The sequence below is a fragment of the Blennius ocellaris genome (assembly GCF_963422515.1).
Source record: "Blennius ocellaris genome assembly, chromosome: 5".
NCBI lineage: Eukaryota > Metazoa > Chordata > Actinopteri > Blenniiformes > Blenniidae > Blennius > Blennius ocellaris.
The window spans coordinates 16,577,894-16,597,053 of record NC_137654.1 but is presented as its reverse complement, the minus strand read 5'-3'; the positions used below and the strand labels follow the sequence as shown (position 1 = coordinate 16,597,053).

At 39.6% G+C, this 19,160-nt stretch overlaps 1 protein-coding gene across 4 annotated transcripts in view; it reads right to left on the bottom strand.

Annotated features, from left to right (window-relative positions):
- Positions 1-115: 115 nt before the first annotated feature.
- acap3a (ArfGAP with coiled-coil, ankyrin repeat and PH domains 3a) overlaps positions 116-19,160 on the bottom strand; it is a 75,634-nt gene continuing 56,589 nt past the window's right edge. The window contains exons 11-25 of one of the 4 annotated variants that reach the window (XM_080496556.1): positions 16,966-17,078; positions 15,770-15,821; positions 15,389-15,489; positions 14,902-15,013; positions 14,145-14,353; positions 12,339-12,408; positions 11,336-11,430; positions 11,033-11,250; positions 10,851-10,940; positions 10,162-10,263; positions 9,839-10,065; positions 8,598-8,707; positions 7,250-7,360; positions 6,393-6,454; positions 116-897 (exon numbers count right to left, since the gene is read on the bottom strand). In XM_080496556.1, coding sequence (XP_080352682.1) covers positions 788-897; positions 6,393-6,454; positions 7,250-7,360; positions 8,598-8,707; positions 9,839-10,065; positions 10,162-10,263; positions 10,851-10,940; positions 11,033-11,250; positions 11,336-11,430; positions 12,339-12,408; positions 14,145-14,353; positions 14,902-15,013; positions 15,389-15,489; positions 15,770-15,821; positions 16,966-17,078 — 1,782 coding nt within the window. In that variant the 3' untranslated portion in view covers positions 116-787. The remainder of the gene's footprint in view (positions 898-6,392; positions 6,455-7,249; positions 7,361-8,597; positions 8,708-9,838; positions 10,066-10,161; positions 10,264-10,850; positions 10,941-11,032; positions 11,251-11,335; positions 11,431-12,338; positions 12,409-14,144; positions 14,354-14,901; positions 15,014-15,388; positions 15,490-15,769; positions 15,822-16,965; positions 17,079-19,160) is intronic. The other 3 variants (XM_080496558.1, XM_080496557.1, XM_080496559.1) reach the window with 3 other exon arrangements.

Genomic DNA, 19,160 nt, shown 5'->3' with positions numbered 1-19,160 from the left:
CGTGTTAGATAACATTCAAATAGATTTTATTTTAAATCAAAATCAAGCCGATGCGACGTGTGCCTCAATGCAACACAAGAGGGGGCTGTTGCGTCATCAAGAATGAAACACACAGGCCATGTTTATTTTTGAGTCATCATTCATTGAGATATATTATCATTTATTTGCCTCTACAGCATGTTTTACAGACACATGAGCACTGCATTTGGTAGTGGTACATCTGAACATGGCATCACAAAGAGACTACACCAGCATAGTCAATAAAAGAAAAACAACAGCAACAGAATCAATGTTTTTTATATGATAACTGAATTCAAGTCGGAGTATGAAATGTAACTGGACTACATGCATGCAGTATGCATAGATGAAATAATGTTTACGTACGTTTATGTATGGATTCCTTCAGCAAATAAACGATTTACACCAATGAAATAGAAAACAAAAACAAATGCTAATCTAATGCTGTACAAAAACACTATTGAAGTATTCAGACACAAATTGGAGGAAAAGACCAGCAAATCCAAACCACAAAATCCTATCAAAATAAAGGTTTTATCTCCATTGAAATGCAGCTAAACTTCTTTTTTTTTCTCTCTTAATGCACTTTAAAGTGTGATTTTTGTGGATTTGTCTGTGGCGTGAAACTAATCAGGTAGTATATGATGATGATAGTGGAATATATTTGACAGCATCAAGCCTCTACTCTCCATCACTTGTTGCTGGACCCCTGCTGTGACGGAAGGTACACGCTTCAAGTATTTTCCCTCCTCTCCAGAGGCACAGCCCACTACCTGAAAGAGTGCCGAAAGTGCAAACTCCTTCGTTTGAGTTTTTCCGGGTTGTGGGAGGCCATGTGGGAAAATTCTCGGAAGATGTCGAGGTATGTGGCGTCTCCAGCTGTAGAAAAACATTACAGGAAATATCAATGAAACCTTCCATACAACCAAGATTACTCATGTTTTTTTTCTCTCCTTTGAACACAAAAAAAAAAAAAACATCTTTCACGGAGCTGTGAAACTTTCCTCAACTTTTGCAAATACTCAGCTTTTATTTTTCTAGTCATCATGGCAACCACTAAATCTACAGCAACAACAAAAGTAGCTGAGGTCCTTTGTGCTGCTGAGAGGCTCCCAGGCTCGGCCAATAACGGGGGGATGAACATTCCTGGGCTTTCCTCTGTTTGTTTGAACTAGAAAGGGTTCAGACCTTATTAAAGATTCCTTTTTAATTCTTACACCTTTATGTTTTTCCCGCCACAGATGAATCTATGAGTGGAACACTCAATTTCCACCATCAGAAGAATATTCAAGTCAAATCAAGCAGTGAAGATCAATTATTTTCTTATTTCCACCCCGAAATGTAAAAAATTGCTGTTTTTTTTCTGTTTCTTCAACTGTATAAACACTATCATTAATGAGGCCTGATAGACTCATCAATGGGGCTGGCTTTTAGGATCACATCAGTAATCATTCTCACAGTTGAAGTTGTACATTTTTAAACATTTTGTAGAATTACAAACAGCCTTAATAGCATTCAAAGCATCTAATACTAAGAAATATTTAAAAATGTATTCATTGAAAGGGAAGTATTGAAACCTTTAAGACTTTTGTAGCAAGTTATTGTGTGTTCATGCATTAGCCTATATTTAGTCAGGAGAACCACATTGAGATTAATAATCTCTTTTACAAGTGTGTTCTGGCAGCAGTACATAAAACAAGTGTGTGTATATATATATATATATATATATATATATATATATATAAATATATATATATATATATAAATATATATATATGACTCATTCAGCTATATCTCTGTTCACCGAGCAATATCCCTGTCAAATAAAAGAATTAAAAAACATCATCTTGTAAAATTATAATAAACCCAGGATTATTCTCGCTAATTCTGCCATAAATAGCATGCTATTGTGAGATATGGCAATTCTATGATTGCATTAAAGAATATATTTAGGATTTACATTGCTAACGTCTCCAATATTATGCTTTAATTTGTGACCGTTACTGTGTTTAAAGAAAACTAGACAATTTCAGGGATGAATATTCATGTCATGCACTGGATATCGTAGGTTAGAATTCATGTTAGAATTTACATTTGCGCAGTTAGTAAAGGTGTACAAGCAGATCAAACAAAGTTTAGTAATTAAAGAGTCAGAGAAGCAGAGGGAGAAGTTAGTTTTTAGTCACACATTTATTTTAGGCATCATTTCAGAGGACACTGGGAGAAAACACAGGTAGCAATTAGTGTTAATATTCACATGTACTGTAAAACCAGAGATGCAACATTTTCTTACAATATTCAAAAGAATTGTACAGGTAACAGTCATAGACAGAAAAAAAATACAAGTTAAGGTAAAAATAACATGTTAGCAAGAAGAAGAAGAAGTGTTAATAGTTTTTAGGTTATAAACACAACAGTCACCATAGAAACACCGAGCTGTACAACATGTAATCCTTCGATGGCTTAATGCAAACGATTGTTTGATCAAGCACGACATCATTCTCATTGTAAAATCTGTGAACTTTGTTGTTGTGTGGCCATCACACCTCATACTGCACGAAATAAGACAAAGGCTGCAGAGAGAGAGCGAGCGCGAGAGCGAGAGCGAGCGCGAGAGCGAGAGCGAGAGCGAGAGCGAGCGCGAGCGCGAGAGCGAGAGCGAGAGAGAGAGAGAGAGAGCGAGAGAGAGAGAGAGAATATTTTAAAAGTGCTTCATTGAAGAGGAAGAAAGAGGTAGCGAGTGAGCTGCTATTTCCGTCACCAGCTGCATTTACATGGTCACTTTTTGAATCCACATCGACCTGGAACTTGTTCGCTCAATTAATTAAGCTTGTTTTTGTTTTGTCTTGCGTTTCACTTGGAATTGAAACGCCAAAGAAACTTTCTCATTCAGAGAATAGATCAGCACAGATGTTGCATAACGTGCAAAAATACTAACATGCTCTCTAATGTGCCGTTTCCACAGACCAGAAACGGGGTTGCGTCACCTCCTCTGGTCTGATCGTTGTTTCAATTCGATCGTGCCAAATTCATCTGATGGAAGTGTTCACATGACACCATTTTAATCGGATTACCTACAATCCATGTAACCGCAGCTACTGACGCCTCCTTCCAAAGTATTTCATTGGCAAATACATGCGAGGGACTGTACAGAAATGATAAGGTTGTTTTCACAGAATAGGTAAATGGCTAAGCATGTCTATAAACTGATTTGACTTATTTACTAATCTACCAGCTTCATTGACTTTTGGAGGGGAAAAAAAAAAGCCAAATTAATTGTTTATTTTTCATAGCAAACTCAACATGGATCGATTTTAGAATAACAGTCTTGATTACAGATATTATATTCGCCAACTCTTCGACAACAAATGTATAGCACTGCTGCTGCAGAAAAGCCGACTATGTAAAAGAAAATATATTTAAAAAAAAAACATTTGTTGGATGTCTTTGGTTTGAAGTAAATCCAACGGACCTTTATTAAAGACGAGCCACTTCAAACCTTTACATAATTTGGTTGAAGCCTATTCTCCGTTTGCTGTGAGAAAGGGGGGAATTAAAAGTACCTATCAGACTCATTTCAGGGTTAAATCTGAGTAAATTAATACATATACACAGCCAGGCTACCATGTCCCCAGATTTGAACCTTATCAACCTGAATGAACAGCTGTTGGAGATTTTTTCCAAATCGCTCATGTCGAACTGGGAAAAGTTTACACCTTGTATTCAGGTTTAACAAAGTATTCTTTGAACTACTTTCAACAAAGTTAAATGGGCAGGTGTTGCAAAGTCATTTTTCACAATGAGCTGCGTCGAATTAGTTGAATGCAGTCGTGCATTGCTCCAATGGAGCGGTTATATGCCAGTTTAGCTACCATGACAATGTATGGCAGTAACCTGCTGTCTCCAGTGTTCCCAGACATTGATGGTAAGGGACCACCAAACTGTTCGGCCCTACTACTCTACAACTACAGGAGTGATCATCACCACTGAAAGCTGGTGGCATTCATCCACAGTCACAATCCTCCAGCCAATGGAAGACAGCTTAGAAAAAGGGCCTTTCGTCCTTCTGCATCCGTCAATATCAGCAATGAACGTCATTCCATGCACTGATGTCATGATTTGGCAGTTATATATATATTAGAGATTTCAACAATAGCAAATGACAAATATTCACATATACTGGATACAGAAATTAATATGAAAGCAAAAGGGCTTCGGAGGACCTGGGCAACAGCCACCCATGCATTATAAGCAAACAACAAACTAAGAATGGTCTAGGTGTGATACATCAGATTACCATGAACAAACATTTCAACATAGAAATACTGTATATACAGTTTGGTGTGTCGTTTATCAAAAACGTCCATCTACCAGTGCAGCTTGTTCTGCAGTAAAACTCCACCAACTAGTGACGTGACGGAGAAAAATCTCACAATGAGACTGTAATACTGGTGCTGTTTGTGCGTGAACAAAATAAAATCTAACAAAATATATCCAGCTTAAAAAAATACCATCTGCACTGTTGCGGTTCAACACAATAGAAAAAATACTGATTATCTCCACTGAAATAATCATTGCACTATTGCTCTGGTAGGTTTTTTTCCCCTTTTCTTTCTGTTGTTGTCATAAATAAGAATGAAAAAACAAAAATCACTGCTGGTTAGAAAAAGTGCATCATTTCGCTTTCACATAAAAGCTCTAATCTGTCTCTCCGTCGATGAGAGAAATGATTCTGCCACGATTGACTCTCAGTCACAGTTTCCCCTCGTATTGTCACAATGTAAAAGACAAAGAGCTCTGCCATCATTTGGTCAAACATGCGTGATTAGAAAACAATCTGATCCTGAACAGACAAGTGAGGAACTCTGCATGTACTGTATCTGACGTTCAGACCAATCATCAGGCTACAAATGCTGTGACAAGTTGTGAGGTGGAATAATGTGTTACTTCTGTGTGTTTTCCTAAACTACTCTGGTTATATTTGAATGTAGCCTTCGAACAATATCCCGGATGTCACTTAGAAGGATGATTATGCCTAATTTCAACTGCATTTCTATTACTCTAATACAGATATTGCACATCTGTGGGTCATGTTAACATTACATTTTTTGATGGGAAAATACATTTAGAAACAGATTTGCAACAAAGGATAATCCGCTAAAAGAGAGGAGAAAAAAAAGCATTCTGGTTGGAAAGTAATACATGTCCAAATTAGCCTCTTTACTTTTGCCAAAAAATATCAAATACTATTAAGTGCCATGTTTTAACATAAATAAGCCACCTTCTTGGACAATTTGTTGTCTTTTTTTTTTTTTTTTTAACCCTGATGTACATCAAAATGTACTTTTTCTTTATATTTTAGCAATCGGATAAAGTCCACAATTACTAGCAACATAGTAATTACCATTATAGGTTTTCATCAAATATTATTCTGCATTAAAATGTTATGAAGGTTGATTTTATTTTATTTTTAATTTATCTAATGGCTGAGTGGAAATTTAAAGTCAAAGCTTTCAATCAAAGAAGGAACGACAGAAAGAAAGCGTGACTTTTACCTTAATGGCTAGTTAAATAATCTTCCATCAATACACACACAAAGGGCTGGTTTTACTAGCTGGGTATGAATTTTGAAGTTAATGCAAAAGTCAACAATTCATGAAATCTCAGCGAATACAGTTAGTGAGAAATAATTCACCCTTTCAGATAACGTGTGCAAATTATACTCAGCCAGGTTCATTTAAAGGTCAAGCTGAAGATTGTACCATGTTATTGAGTCCATTTCAAACGTTCAAACTTAATACAACTAGATTAACAACTGCCAGGACAGATGTAGCAGGTCTTTGGTTCAGAGCACCCTGTACCGTTAAAATTCTTCATACAAAAGGGCATGATTGGTCCCAAAAGTACATTTCTGCTCAGTATTCTCTAAAGTGACTACCTTTTCAATGGCAGTGAGTTCTCTGCTGCATTTTTAGCACCTCGCTCAAAAAAACAAAACAAAAACAACAACAACAAAAAATCACCACTGATTTGGTCAAGTGTGACATCATGTAAAGGAGATTAACTCTGAGTTGTTGGTACATCCTGAGAGGGGAAGATGACTGCTGGCAGGTCTGAAGTCGACAGACTGTGCAGGGGAGTGGGAAATATTCTGACACAGAGAGGAAGAAGCTCTGCTAGTGGAACGTCTTTTTTTTTTTTTTAAAGACAAGCTCGGATATCCAACATGTCTCGTCGTATGTCTAACGGGCACCCCCCCCTGCACCGGCTCAGCCTGACTAGACTCCATTAGAAGTCGGCTATGTGGAGACAGATAAACTCCTGGATGCATTTCTTATACTGCTGCTCAGTGGGGCTGCTGATGGGGTATTGACCTGGCTGTCCGAAGGGGCCCTCCGACTCCCGCATCTCCTCGTTCATCCGGGCCAGACGCAGTCTGAAGGAAAGTTACAACACAAAAGTGAACAGAAGCACAACAATACACGTCCATCAAAACATGACAAGGAAAATTACGCTATGATTTGTCAAGATGGCTGATACTTTTGATTAAATATGGGCTAGTTTAGAAGAAGTCCCTTAATTATTTGAATTCCCCAGAGAGTTAAATGTGCCGAAGTCGGTATGTCATATCTGGAAATAAAAAACCATGCCGACCACTTGAAATCACAAGACAGCTGCCATTTTTTAAAGATGGTTTTTAAGATTTCTCAAAGATATCAGCTATTCTACCACAGGAGATCCTTTACTGAGCTAATTTGAATCAAATATGCTTTAAATCACACGTTTCTCATGACAGAAAGTCAACTTTGCTCATCTGAAGTTTTTCTGTGGAGATTCAACGTATATTTGAAACAACTATAGCGATCGTATAGGATTCCTTCCATACTCCTCGACAAGAGGTTTGTCAGCTAATGCTTACGAGTGAGTCTCATATTGCTGGTAGGTGTAAGTGTGGTTGTGCTAACAGATGATCTGTCTGGGGAACACTCAGGGAGGCTCAGCCTCCATGATGCTCACTTGGGATAAAACGTGTGTAGATGATCAATAAACTAAACGATTCAATTTAAAACCATCTTGAAGAATGTCGGCCATCCAGCTGTCAGCATCCTTTAATCAAGAGCACTTGATAAATACTAGCACCAATTCAATGCGTGTACCATAACTTGGAAACAGTTATGTGCCTCACTATGAATTACGTAATTACAGTTACAGCTACGAAGAATGAACATACAGGGTGACTATATCTGCATTGGCTTGCTGCACGGCTATGCTCAGAGGGTCCTGGCCATCCTCGTCTCCGTCGTTCTGTGTCGCCCCCCGTTTGAGGAACAAACACACTTGCCTAGAAAAACACAAAGCAAAACGTTTCATTAGTGACAGGGAACGCTATATCAGTGAAATCTATTGTTAAATAACAAATGGGAAAATATTGACAATAGACATACAAACACTATTATCTTAAGATGTGCTTAGGGTTCTTAATTGGCACCCTGACATCTTTCCGATGAGAATAGGGAGTCATTTCCTGAGTTTGGAGACTCAGTGAGTGGGAGTAACACGTTTGAAATAAGTAACTTTAAACACAGTAATAAATTACAGTATTTTGTTCAGTCACATGCAAAAAACTGCTGATCAGCGAAGCTGGTTTCAACAGCTTGGTTGCATATTAAGCAATTTCGCTATCCAGGAATCTCTCAAATATTCACTTGAATCGTCTTCGTTTTCAAGGGAATTTTTTTTTTTTTTGCAGTCAACACGACTAATTAACTTTTTTAATTATGCTTTCCAGAGTTCAAAGTTGTTCAAACACACCAAATCCAAGTGTCGATTTCCAAAGGAACTTTTCTAAAATGGGTAGTACTGCAAATGCACATTACGGTACACGTGCAGGTAACTATCAGAACCTTTTGGACAGTAACCATTTCTACGCTACCATCAATCAGGCATGCTTTAGTCATCTTACTGCTACAATTCGGCTTTCCTAGCAGCTTGTTGAAGGCATAACCTTTAGATTCAGGTATGTCGAAGCACTGAGCTGTCCTAAAACATGCCTGACAGCAGATTTCCAAGAGCCGGGGTTGGAAACCACAACCACACATGGTCATGTCCAGCTTTTTCTTGTTTCGTTAAAACTAACCATTTTAAGTCAATACCATTTACAGAACACATCACTTTTGGGATACAAACACAGGTCTGCAGAACACTATGTGTTGAATAGGATGAGACGGCATAGTTATGAAAGCCTTTTTGAAGACATCCAGTTACATTTTAACTGTAACTTGTGAATTACAATGTCATTTTGCTCAGTTTTACACTTTTCAACAGAATACTATTACATATAGAGAACATTCACACCCCAGTCTTGAAGTTCTCCCAGTAAATTACTCAAAGAGAGAAAAACTAAATTATCTTGCATGCCCTTTATTTAAGTCTACAGATCCATGATGTGTGTCACCACGCTGATCGTCCCTCCAACAACAATGTGCCTGTTGTCTTATTTCAACAGCCTGTGCAGCAAGTACAGAGCACAGCAGGGGACGTCAAACATCAAACTGCCTGCACTGTGCCTCCTGACTCACCCCGTGTGTCCCAGATATGTGGCATGATGCAGCGGGCCCCTCCCTCTCGTGTCCCTTTGGTTGACGTCAGCAGCGTTCTGCAGCAGAAACTCGCAGGCGATCAATGACCCCTAAAAATGAAGTTACAGCAGTTAGCCTGGCACAGACAACGCCGCTTTAATGATCGACTGCGGGGGCTAAACGCACTTTTAAATACATCTGGGCAGATTCCCAGCTGTTTCTGGACACTTTTGTGTTCGGTTTGATACAAATTCATCTTTATTGTCACAGTTTGTTTAATTCTTCAAATAATCGGATGGATATTGCATAGAATTTTGGATAAATGATTAATAATATTGCTTTAATTCCGATAGTTTTCAGCTAGAATCTAAAAAAAAATTGTGCTGACCTTTAGTCAGTTACTAATTATCTGAAAGACAATTTGAACTTTATTTCAAATGTTTAGAATATGTATTACAATAAGCAAAAAGTAGAGTACTTCATACAGCAGCCAAATGTGTTCTCTATACGTAAATCTTCCCTGAGGAGCATTGCTGAGCCTCCAAATGTCAATAATAATTTTGTCATTATACCTAAAACATGAAAACTTGTATGAAATGGAGCTGAAGAAAGTACAAATACATCTAAGTCTATCATCTATCAATTCATCCATTTCATTTCCTAATCTGTCAAGATTTTGGTTGATGAATTGGAGCCCAGCTGACATAACAGGCATTTCTTCCTGTTTCGTTCAAACAAATTATTGTCATATGATTAATTTGTAATCAAACGTTGAGCAAAAGTAATGGTACTGGTGTTTTTTCCCCCCAGATTTTTGTATTGAGGTTGACAAAGAAAAACGTCCGCTTAATGGTGTTAGTAAGTCATATTTTATAATACAGTGGGACAAAGGTGCTCAATAGTATGAAGCCAATGTATAAAAGAACTTCAGGGTGAAATTTCTCCAATGTAGACACATTTCATTCTTAAAATCATTTTCATTACGTTAAAATGGAACGCAACAGTGCTTATTTAAACATTACAGCATTATCAGTATATCTTTAGATCACACTGTGGCTTGAGGAATTTGTACTTCTATTGAAGTAAAGGCGGTGAGCACTTTCATCCCTTCTGGTAAAGTTGGTAGATTGCTCCTTTGAGCTCTCCTGATTTTAACACAGAGTTTCAATACGAGTGTGGATGTTGGGATACATGCTTTCCAGTGCGAGAAGTGTCTGGACCTGCTTTGTGGAGTGACTCACCCCGATCACCGCCTGTATGAGGGGCGTCTTTCCTTCGTCTTCCTCGTTGACTGAGTTGACATCTGCTCCGTGAGCGAGCGCCTCGGCCATGACGGGCAGGTTGCGAGCTTTGGAGGCCTTGTAGAGCAGCACTCCGGGATGAAGGTCCCTCAGGTCCTCTGGGTCCGACGTCTCTGGCTCCGCCTCCAGCTCGGCCTCGCCGCTGGAGTCCTCAGACACCTCGCACTCTGACGGAACCAGACACATAACATTGTGTTCATACTGTGAGTAAAGAAAAACGCAGCTTTATTTATTTATTTTTTGCTAAATGCAGCTGAACTCACCCTCCTCTGTCACGCTGCCCACCACCGAGCCAAAAACCAGAATGTCTGTGCTGCCGTCTGTGCTGCCTCCCAACCCGCTGTCACTGCTCAGGCCTGCCGGACCGGGAGACGCCACAACATGGACACATTAGTCACCGCTGCCTCTTTCAGACTCATCAGTATTCTGTACAGGCACAGGCTCATGCAAGAGTTTGCACAGGATTCAAGTGTTGTATCGACACAGGGAGATAAAGTCTGTCTGCCAACAAGGTGCTAAAGGCGGCATTGCAGCCTGGACACGTCATCGGACAACCAGAAGGAAACACAATTATTCATGCATTTAACTGTCGGCGGGAGTCCATTTGATCATTAATGCCAGTTTGTGTACTGTATTATGAAATGAGAGTCACATCAAAAAACTTGCGCACAACTTTTGTCTGTAAAATACAGTAATCTGCATGAACAGAGGTATGGAAAGTAAAGTGGATTGTTGGATTGATTGATAATAGAAACTGATTTTTACCAATATATGCAAAATGGAACATTTGTAAGACTAATAAACATTGAGAAAAACAATATTCTCAATAATTTGATTTATTTCCCCGAGGCATCAATCTAAAAAAAATAAATTATTACCGACACATGAATTTCTTTATTTTTAGGTATAAATCTACCATATTAAAGGTGAAAGCATATAAAATGTGACTCACTTCGAGGCCCAGACCCCGTATCGAAGTAGGAGAAGAGAGAGTCCAACTCATCAGGGCAAAACAGCGACTCTCGTCTGAACTTAGCAGCTGCTGTGAACCAGAAATACAACTTTATGTGGCTAAACATCACACATCTCAGTGAAACATGTGAACAGACAAACATGGGAGGGTCAGTGTCGTACCTGAGGAGAGGGTGGAGGGGGAGGTGCTGCCAGGATCTTGTCGGTATCTCCGCCGTGTTTTGGGTACCGTGGTGGCGCTGTTGTGTCTCCGACACTTCTTCACGCTCCACCGCCGACCCGACTTCCTCTCCCCATTGATGAGTATCTCTGTGGCGCCCACCTTCTTCAGGAATTTCTTCTCAACATATTTTGCCTTAATCCAGGCCTCTTTTTCTTGCCTGCAGCACACAGAAATGGCATAATTTGAAGCTTATGTAATAGTGACATACATGCCAGGGGGCTAAATTCAATAGATGTTCCTACCTTGAACTGGATGGCAGCGGTTTTTTCAGACCGTGTTCCTGGTAGGAGCCTTCATAGATGTGGTTGATGACGCTGTTTCCAAGCTCGCACATTAACTAAGAAGAAGAATAAAAGAAACTCTGCTCACAACAAATGTACAGTTGAGCATGTAAAATGGAGAAAATGCTGAAAATGAAGCTGCAGATCGTGACTCAAGTCTGCAGATATCAGAGAAATCAGAGACAATGAGCTGCATTTTGAAACAGTGCAACATGGAAATAACTGCCATTAGTCAAAATAACAATGAGTCTATGATGTTGTTGTACTTTTTGATGATAATATTTTCTATAATATTTTAAATAATCACATAATATCAACCACAAGATTAGCTATACCATGTTATGTATCAAGTCAGAAAGAAACAAATGTTAATACAAGAAAGGAGTTGATTGATGAACTACGCTAACTGACTGTTGTAGCATTATTATAAATGACAAATGTAAATACAGAAATGTTCTGGCCTATTCTTCCTAATCTATATTCTCAAAATGTCACACACTTCTTCAAACAAATGATCAAGATACAATATTGTGCAACAGTTTTGGCTTTAAGAGGGAAAACTGCAATGGTTTGAAATATGATGAGAGTTGACAGAGTGAATTCGAAGGAATGAAGTCAATATAGTATAAATCAACACACTTGCACAGTTTTTGAAGAAACTTCCAGGCAGAATTCAGCTCAGATCTACAGTCTGGTTCAGGCTGACTTTAAAATGTCTGTAGGTTTGAGGACAAATATGTGTGTCTGCCCTTGTTCATTGTGTACCCTGTCGTCACCTTTACTAGACCAAGATTAGTTGCAGCACCCCGTGATAACAAGAGGTATGTTTTTGGGGTTGTTTACATTTACGTTCACAAATACATTTGGATCCAATCAGATGTTATCCCGCTGTTATTAAATGAAAAATATGCAGCATTATTGTAAACCAGCCTTAAAGCTTTGCACAGTTGAGACAAACTGGTACCTTTAGTAATTCTGGTTCCCACGAGTCCAGCGTGAGTGATCGCACTTTCGAACAATGAACTCCAAGACTCCTGCAAGAAAGACATATTTTCAATCAAGAGAACCCTGCTGTTGCTGCTGCTGTTGTTTTCTGGTCAAGCAATTTGGCCATAAAATCAGAGGACTTGGTTATGACTGTGAGGCAGCTTGGAAAAAGAAAAAACAGCTTACGTTCATTGATTGTGAAAAGAAGTTCAACAAATGAGTCATACACCGTGTAGTTGTGCAGTGACCTGCTTTAAAAAGCTCCCAGTGTTATCCCGCACTTCTAATGTCATGTAAATTGCTGTCTGGTATCCAGGCAACAGTAGCACGTTGGGAAAGAAACTGCATTGTACCAAGAGACGAGGTCTGATCTCAGTGAGAGAAGACGAGTCCAGATATATGGAGCATGAATATTCAACAGGTGCGGTCACACAGAGGATGGAGCCCAGGATTGCATAAGCAGTGATAATTGCAACATAAAAATAAACACACACAGAAAACCCCCCCCAGGGGGCTTTGTTCCCAGGAGGCACTTGTGAACTAACCCCGATGATGTAACGGTGGCGATGTGATGTGTTTGTATGAAGATAGTAAGCCCCGTTCAATTACATCACAGGATGCGACACTGAATTGAAGTCCTCACTGCCTTTTTCCTACTCAATGAAAACTCTCAATTAAAGCTCGACTGATCCAATGAGAAACTTTAATCCCTTCACAGTGTGTGTGTGTGTTTGTGTGCATAATGTGCACGCTGCTTTTAGCAGACCAAGTAGACACATTAAAGTAACAGACGGCTGGTACATCTTCTTTTAATTCAGCTGCAGAGCACATGGCAGGTTTACAGGAAGCAGAGGGATTAGTTACTTCCATTCAAACACATGCTTTGCTTCTGGGGATTTAGATAATAGGGCCTCACTTTACAGGATTTTACAGTCAAATTTCCAACTATCGGTTAGCGCTGTGAAAACATTGCTGGAAAATTGAGGCCGACTTTGGCATTTTCAATAACAATACAACAAGGAACTGACAGAACCATATAATTAACCTGAACACTGAAACTTGACAAGGAGCCGCATCTGCTTAAGCGGCTAAAACGGCAGACATGGCTAAATTGGTAATGCATTTAATTGTTGCATGTGATAGATTTTCTACCATCTAGTCAATGTGTGGCACAAGCATGAACGAAAGGGTGAAACAGCAGCTGTGGGAAACTATTAAGTAAGAAGACAACCCTTAGAAGTGGACTGTGGGAAGATTTGAGAGACTCACTACTGCCACCCAAAGCACAAAAATGGATCTAGAAATTATGTTTCCATGCACTATGCGTTCATGCTCTGCAAATTCAAAATTGTCAGGATATTAAACATAAAAGTAAAGTGCATTAATTGCAATGGATTAAAAAAGGAGAAAGATTAACGAATTATAAGATATAAACTGATTGAAAGAGAAAGAGTGTTGGCATTCAGAACAAATCTCAAGGTATAAAAACAATAGCCTAATTTACTAAAGTGTTTGAATTGATCACACATCATATCATTATTCCAATACTGGACATGATATCATATCACACAATCATTTAATATTGTGAAATGGGTTACCTCCTAATCCAACGCCAAAGATGGACGTTTAATTCTTATTTATACTTAATCCATCGATCAGTCTTCCACTTCAATAAAGTAAACCCAGGAGACAAAGAGCAGAAATCCATCACATCCACCCAAAAACAATCAACTGAGGGTGGAGGACTCCACTTGAAACCTGCACCTGCACTCTGGGACGGTACCTGTGGATGCCGGAGCACTCGATGCACAGCAGGATGCCCAGGTTGATGGAGGCCCACCGGGGGTCGGCGTGGCCACAGTCGCAGCAGTGCTCGTTCCCCGGAAGGCACTGGATCCGCTGCAGGATAGTCTCCACCCGGATGCTGCGCTCCCGCGGCTCGCTGGCCGAGTCGATGCTGCTGGTGGACGGAGACGCCGTCCTGTCCAGATGCTGAACAGAAACAGACAAAGATTACCGCTATTAGAAGAAGTGTGCTCAGTTGTTCGGTCTGCTGCAGATGACTCTATTCATTTAGACGTCAGAGAACAAAATAAGAAAACGTCAAATTGGTTTTGCAACTTGTGACGATGCATCAGCAGAACAGAGCAAAAAAATATCAATATAAACTGTAATGACTGGTTGAATGGCATCTACAGAATTAAAAGTTTTTCAGTCGATAAAAAAAAAAAGTGACATTATGGTGCATTACAAGAGAGAAACCATAATTTGACAGAAATTTCAATGTGTTAATGCAACTGCTGCCATATTTTACACCCTTGTAAGAATGCCAAACATGACAAATGTCCAGATTCCCACAAATGTATGTGTGTTTGTGTTTAGTGTCTCAATGTCAAATACATTTTTGCTGTTGACATAAATAGAACGAGATTTCTAAATGTATGCGAGATAAAAGCGTGAATATGACTTCAAGCCAAACAAAAATACCCAAATCAAACAATGAAACTTGTTGGATATTTTCTGAACAATGAGTGACTCACCTCTATGTAGTAGGTGTCTGGGCTCTCTCTGTACGCTGAAGCAATGCTGGCTTGAACTGCCTGAATCCACGCTAATCTCAGCTTCTCAGATTCAGCCTGAAGCATACAGCTCCTGTAAAAGTTCAAGGTTTAATGAGTATTTTTCTGAAGAGCTGAATAACAATTACATTATAATTTAATGTTTCTGTCATAATTTTGATTAATTATTTGAATATTTAATCAAGATGACATTCCTCTTTGAAATGAATGCCTTATGCTTCCATCCTTGACCGACCTAATAAGTTTCAGTGTAAAACAATGAGTGAAACAGACCATTTGGAGAAAACATAAGGAGTTAACAGACTTCCTATTAAGAGCCACTAACGAGTAGAAAGACAAATTGTGCTTTGCCTATGGTTCCAACAGCTGTTAACATAGTATCTTAAAACGAGAAGAGGATTAGGAAGCCTAGGCTGTGTGAAATATTTTTCGGACAGCTGTGTCTTACTTTGATGGAGAGACGACCTCAAAGCAGAACCTCCTCTCGATGTCCTCGCACGGTTTGACGGAGCAGAGCCGAAGATCCTCCACCACCACCGTCAGCGAGTCCTGCAAAAACCAAACGCGCACTTTTCAACAACTGTTCCTCGCTGAGAACAACCCCCCCACCCTGTCAGATGGATTCCTCTGTATATTTGCCCATTACATATTTGATGTCATGCTGAAAATAACCTGAGAGCCACACTGATGGATTGAGTGCTCACAAATCAGCAGTGATGGATTTCAGTGAACATTAAGAAGCACCACCGCCGCACTTAACCTCTCAGGGCCCACCTTTACCCGGCCCCCCGGGGGGAAAACGTGATAGCTGGAAGATTTGTGGACTAACCTTCAGCTTCTTCTGATAGACCAGCTGACTGTTCTGTATGGAGAACCATCGTCTGGGGAGAGAAAGCCAATGAATAAAACATAGATTAAATGTATATCCTATAAATACTGAAGGTAAATAACTGCAGAACAAGAAGCATCAATATGAAACATCACTGACCTAGTGACATACATCACATTTAGTAAAGTCCCACACTGGATCCTTCCCCTGATGTTTTGCCTTATGTTTGTTCAAATTCTTCAAAACTAATACCCTGAATTGCAAAACCAAAAGCTCTGTATGAGGCAAGTGACCCTTTTTTGGTCAAATCTACTTGGCAGTATTATGTCAGCTTCAACTATTGATCAAGTGCAACTAATAAGCCACATTTAAGGTCCTTTGTAGCAAAAATCACTTTATATTGTATGACAGTAAGACTCGGTAGTGCGGAGACAATTCTTTTTTTTATTGAAATACAGCTTCTTTTCACATGTAGATTATAGCAAGTTTATATCTGTTTGAGCATAATCAGATGATTGATTTTTGCAACACAGATCGTTGTTGGTGTTTATTTGACTTAAGTATTTTAAATTACATTTTTATTGAATTGAAATGAATAAACAATAAAACAAAAAACAAATTGTAACACTGAAAGCTGGTTTTAATTGTGATTTTTAGATGAACTTTAACTAGTTGTAGACAAGATTGTGATGCAGAGAAAGAAACTCATGAGGTCAAAACTACAAAACTTAACTGCACATTTTACACTTGAATAGTCTCCTTGAAATGTTGCTTATGAAAGCCCACTGCTGTGCACCGAGTATATCATGTGCCGCACATCTACAGTAACCCAATGTGCTTCAATATGTAGCATGCGGTCATGTATTTTACGCTTGGCTTGTTCCAGTGCCATCAATTAATTTACACCAGCAGTTTATCACAAGGCAGACAGTTTTCTTTTGTCATGCCAAGTAGTCATTTTTGTTTGAAAGTTAGAAAGTGAAGCTTGTCATGAGAGAAAAAATATGACAAAAAACAAAGCATTATCAACATTACACTGCAACAGAAACTCACATTAAATAAAAATAAGAAATAAATAAATCAATCTAATCTATACTGTGCATCAATGAATATAGTGTGAATGAATATACCATATATACTGCACTATGTGGGGTATGTTAGAGTTCAAATATAGAGACACATGTTCCGATTGTTACCTGTTCCAGGTCTTAAAAGCGTTGCTGGCCCTCTTAAACAGGTAGCCCTCCATCACCACACCATTCGGGGCGTCCACGTTGAACTCCACTTTAGAGTCGTCATATGAAAAGTCCTACAGCGGAACGGAAACGACACGAAATTAGTCCAGGCTGTGCCAGAAGGAAATCGGAGGCCTTCTGCTTATAATTGCCAAAAAAGATGCGAAAAATCTTTCAATGATCAAATGAGGAAAGAAGCCAAAACACTTTGCTGCAGTGTGAAGGCTGCATGTGAATTGCTCCAGTAATACCGGCGGCATTCGATGTACGCTTTACTGTATGTACAGTTCACGAGTCCAACTGAATCATTAGAAATGATGCGATCATGTAGAAATGGTCACGTGTGCAAACATGTATGTATTAAGGTTGCATGCCAGCTTCCTGCCTGCCACACTGGGGCATTTCATAACTCAACAGATGTGAAAGTGACGCAGATCATTACATAAACAAGAGTGTGATTCAGGTTAAATTAGCTGCTAACCTCCGACTGACACACCATGTTAGACTTGGCACTGTCATGCTACGTGAAAAAGGTAGAATTATGGTTCTAAATCTCATGTTAGTGATGGAAGAAGGATAAAGGACACTTATTGTAAATATCAGTGTTATTCTAAAGTAATGTGCAGTGCGACAATATAGGAGCTCATTTAACTGATAAAAATAGACACAGTCCGCCAAGAACTGTGTGTGTGTGTGTGTGTGTGTGTGTGTGTGTGTGTGTGTGTGTGTGTGTGTGTGTGTGTGTGTGTGTGTGTGTGTGTGTGTGTGTGTGTGTGTGTGTGTGTGTGTGTGTGTGTGTGTGTGTGTGTGTGTGTGTGTGTGTGTGTGTGTGTGTGTGTGAACAAAAGACATATCTATTATTTTCTAATATTTTATAAATAGGGGAAGAAATCTTGCACAATCCAGGTTCAGCTGAAGATCTTAATGAGGCATCAAAATCACAATGAGACAGTAAATTTCTAGCATAAAGGAAACGCTTGTTGCAACCAACTCTACATCACAGCCACATCAACAGGAGAGCTCATGATATTTTCTCCAAACGTATCATTCACATAAGAAAGTTCCTAAATGAAACTCTTTGAGAAACATAAATGTATGCACACATCTTTGAAAATAAATTATTAGATGCATTAGAAATGACTGTGTTGTATTTGGTGCTATATAAATAAAATTGAATTGAATTGAATTCAAGAAAAAGTTGTTTTTCTAACATTTTTTCAAGGCATTAAGGCACACATCAACTGTTTTGGCAGTGGATGTCTTGCAGTTCATTATAATAAGAATGCATACAGTACCCATCGAATATAGAGGCTGGGAACTTAAATCCCAGCCTGTGCTCAGAGAAAGTAACAGCAGGGAATCAATGGAGACAAAGAGAGCAATAGAAAGCACATTTTCTCTGGTAGGAGGCTTTTAACGCCCTAACCCAGTTCTAAAAGTTGCAGCAAAAATCAGACAAGATTGTTCAAACGATAAAGTTGGTCACTAATCTCCAAATCCAACCCACCAAGCTGTGGTCCCACTGGCACAAGATCTTCATTTTTAAACGTTTGCTTCGCTCCAGGAACATTGAAAATCACAAAAAAAGAGGCAAAAAAAAAAAAAAAAAAGAGTTCTTCAGAGGAGAAGCATGTCAGTCCCAGTGGTGCAGCTCTCGCAGCGCTTTGTGCTGCTGCAAGCGAGGAGCGTAATTCCAGCACTGTCATGTGTGCCCGACGCCACAGCCACCTGCCTGCCAGCCTGTGAGCCTCAGGATTACTACTAATTACCATACAGCTGCCAAAGTGTCCGGGGCAAGGGGGCTGCGGAGGAGCGGGGCGGCACCGGAGCTGCTCTTGACCCAGAAACGCACAGGCTGCTTTGACGCTTCAGCCCAGAGTTGTGCCTCAGTTTTACAACTCTCTAAACACACCTCCCTCGCAAGGGAAGGTGGGAATTTCACTGCCTCCCCCCCCCCCCCCCTCCCCATTGACCCAGTGGGAATCTATCTGGCAGGCAGCCAAGATCAGCAAACAAACGACTGGTGAAGGCTTGACATTGCAGCTTACATGGGAAACAATGCAACTGAACCCATCTGTGAGAAAGCAGCGCCATGCATCTTACCTTAAGTCTCTACGCTACGAGTGTCGCCCACCACAAACACACGAGGAGACGCC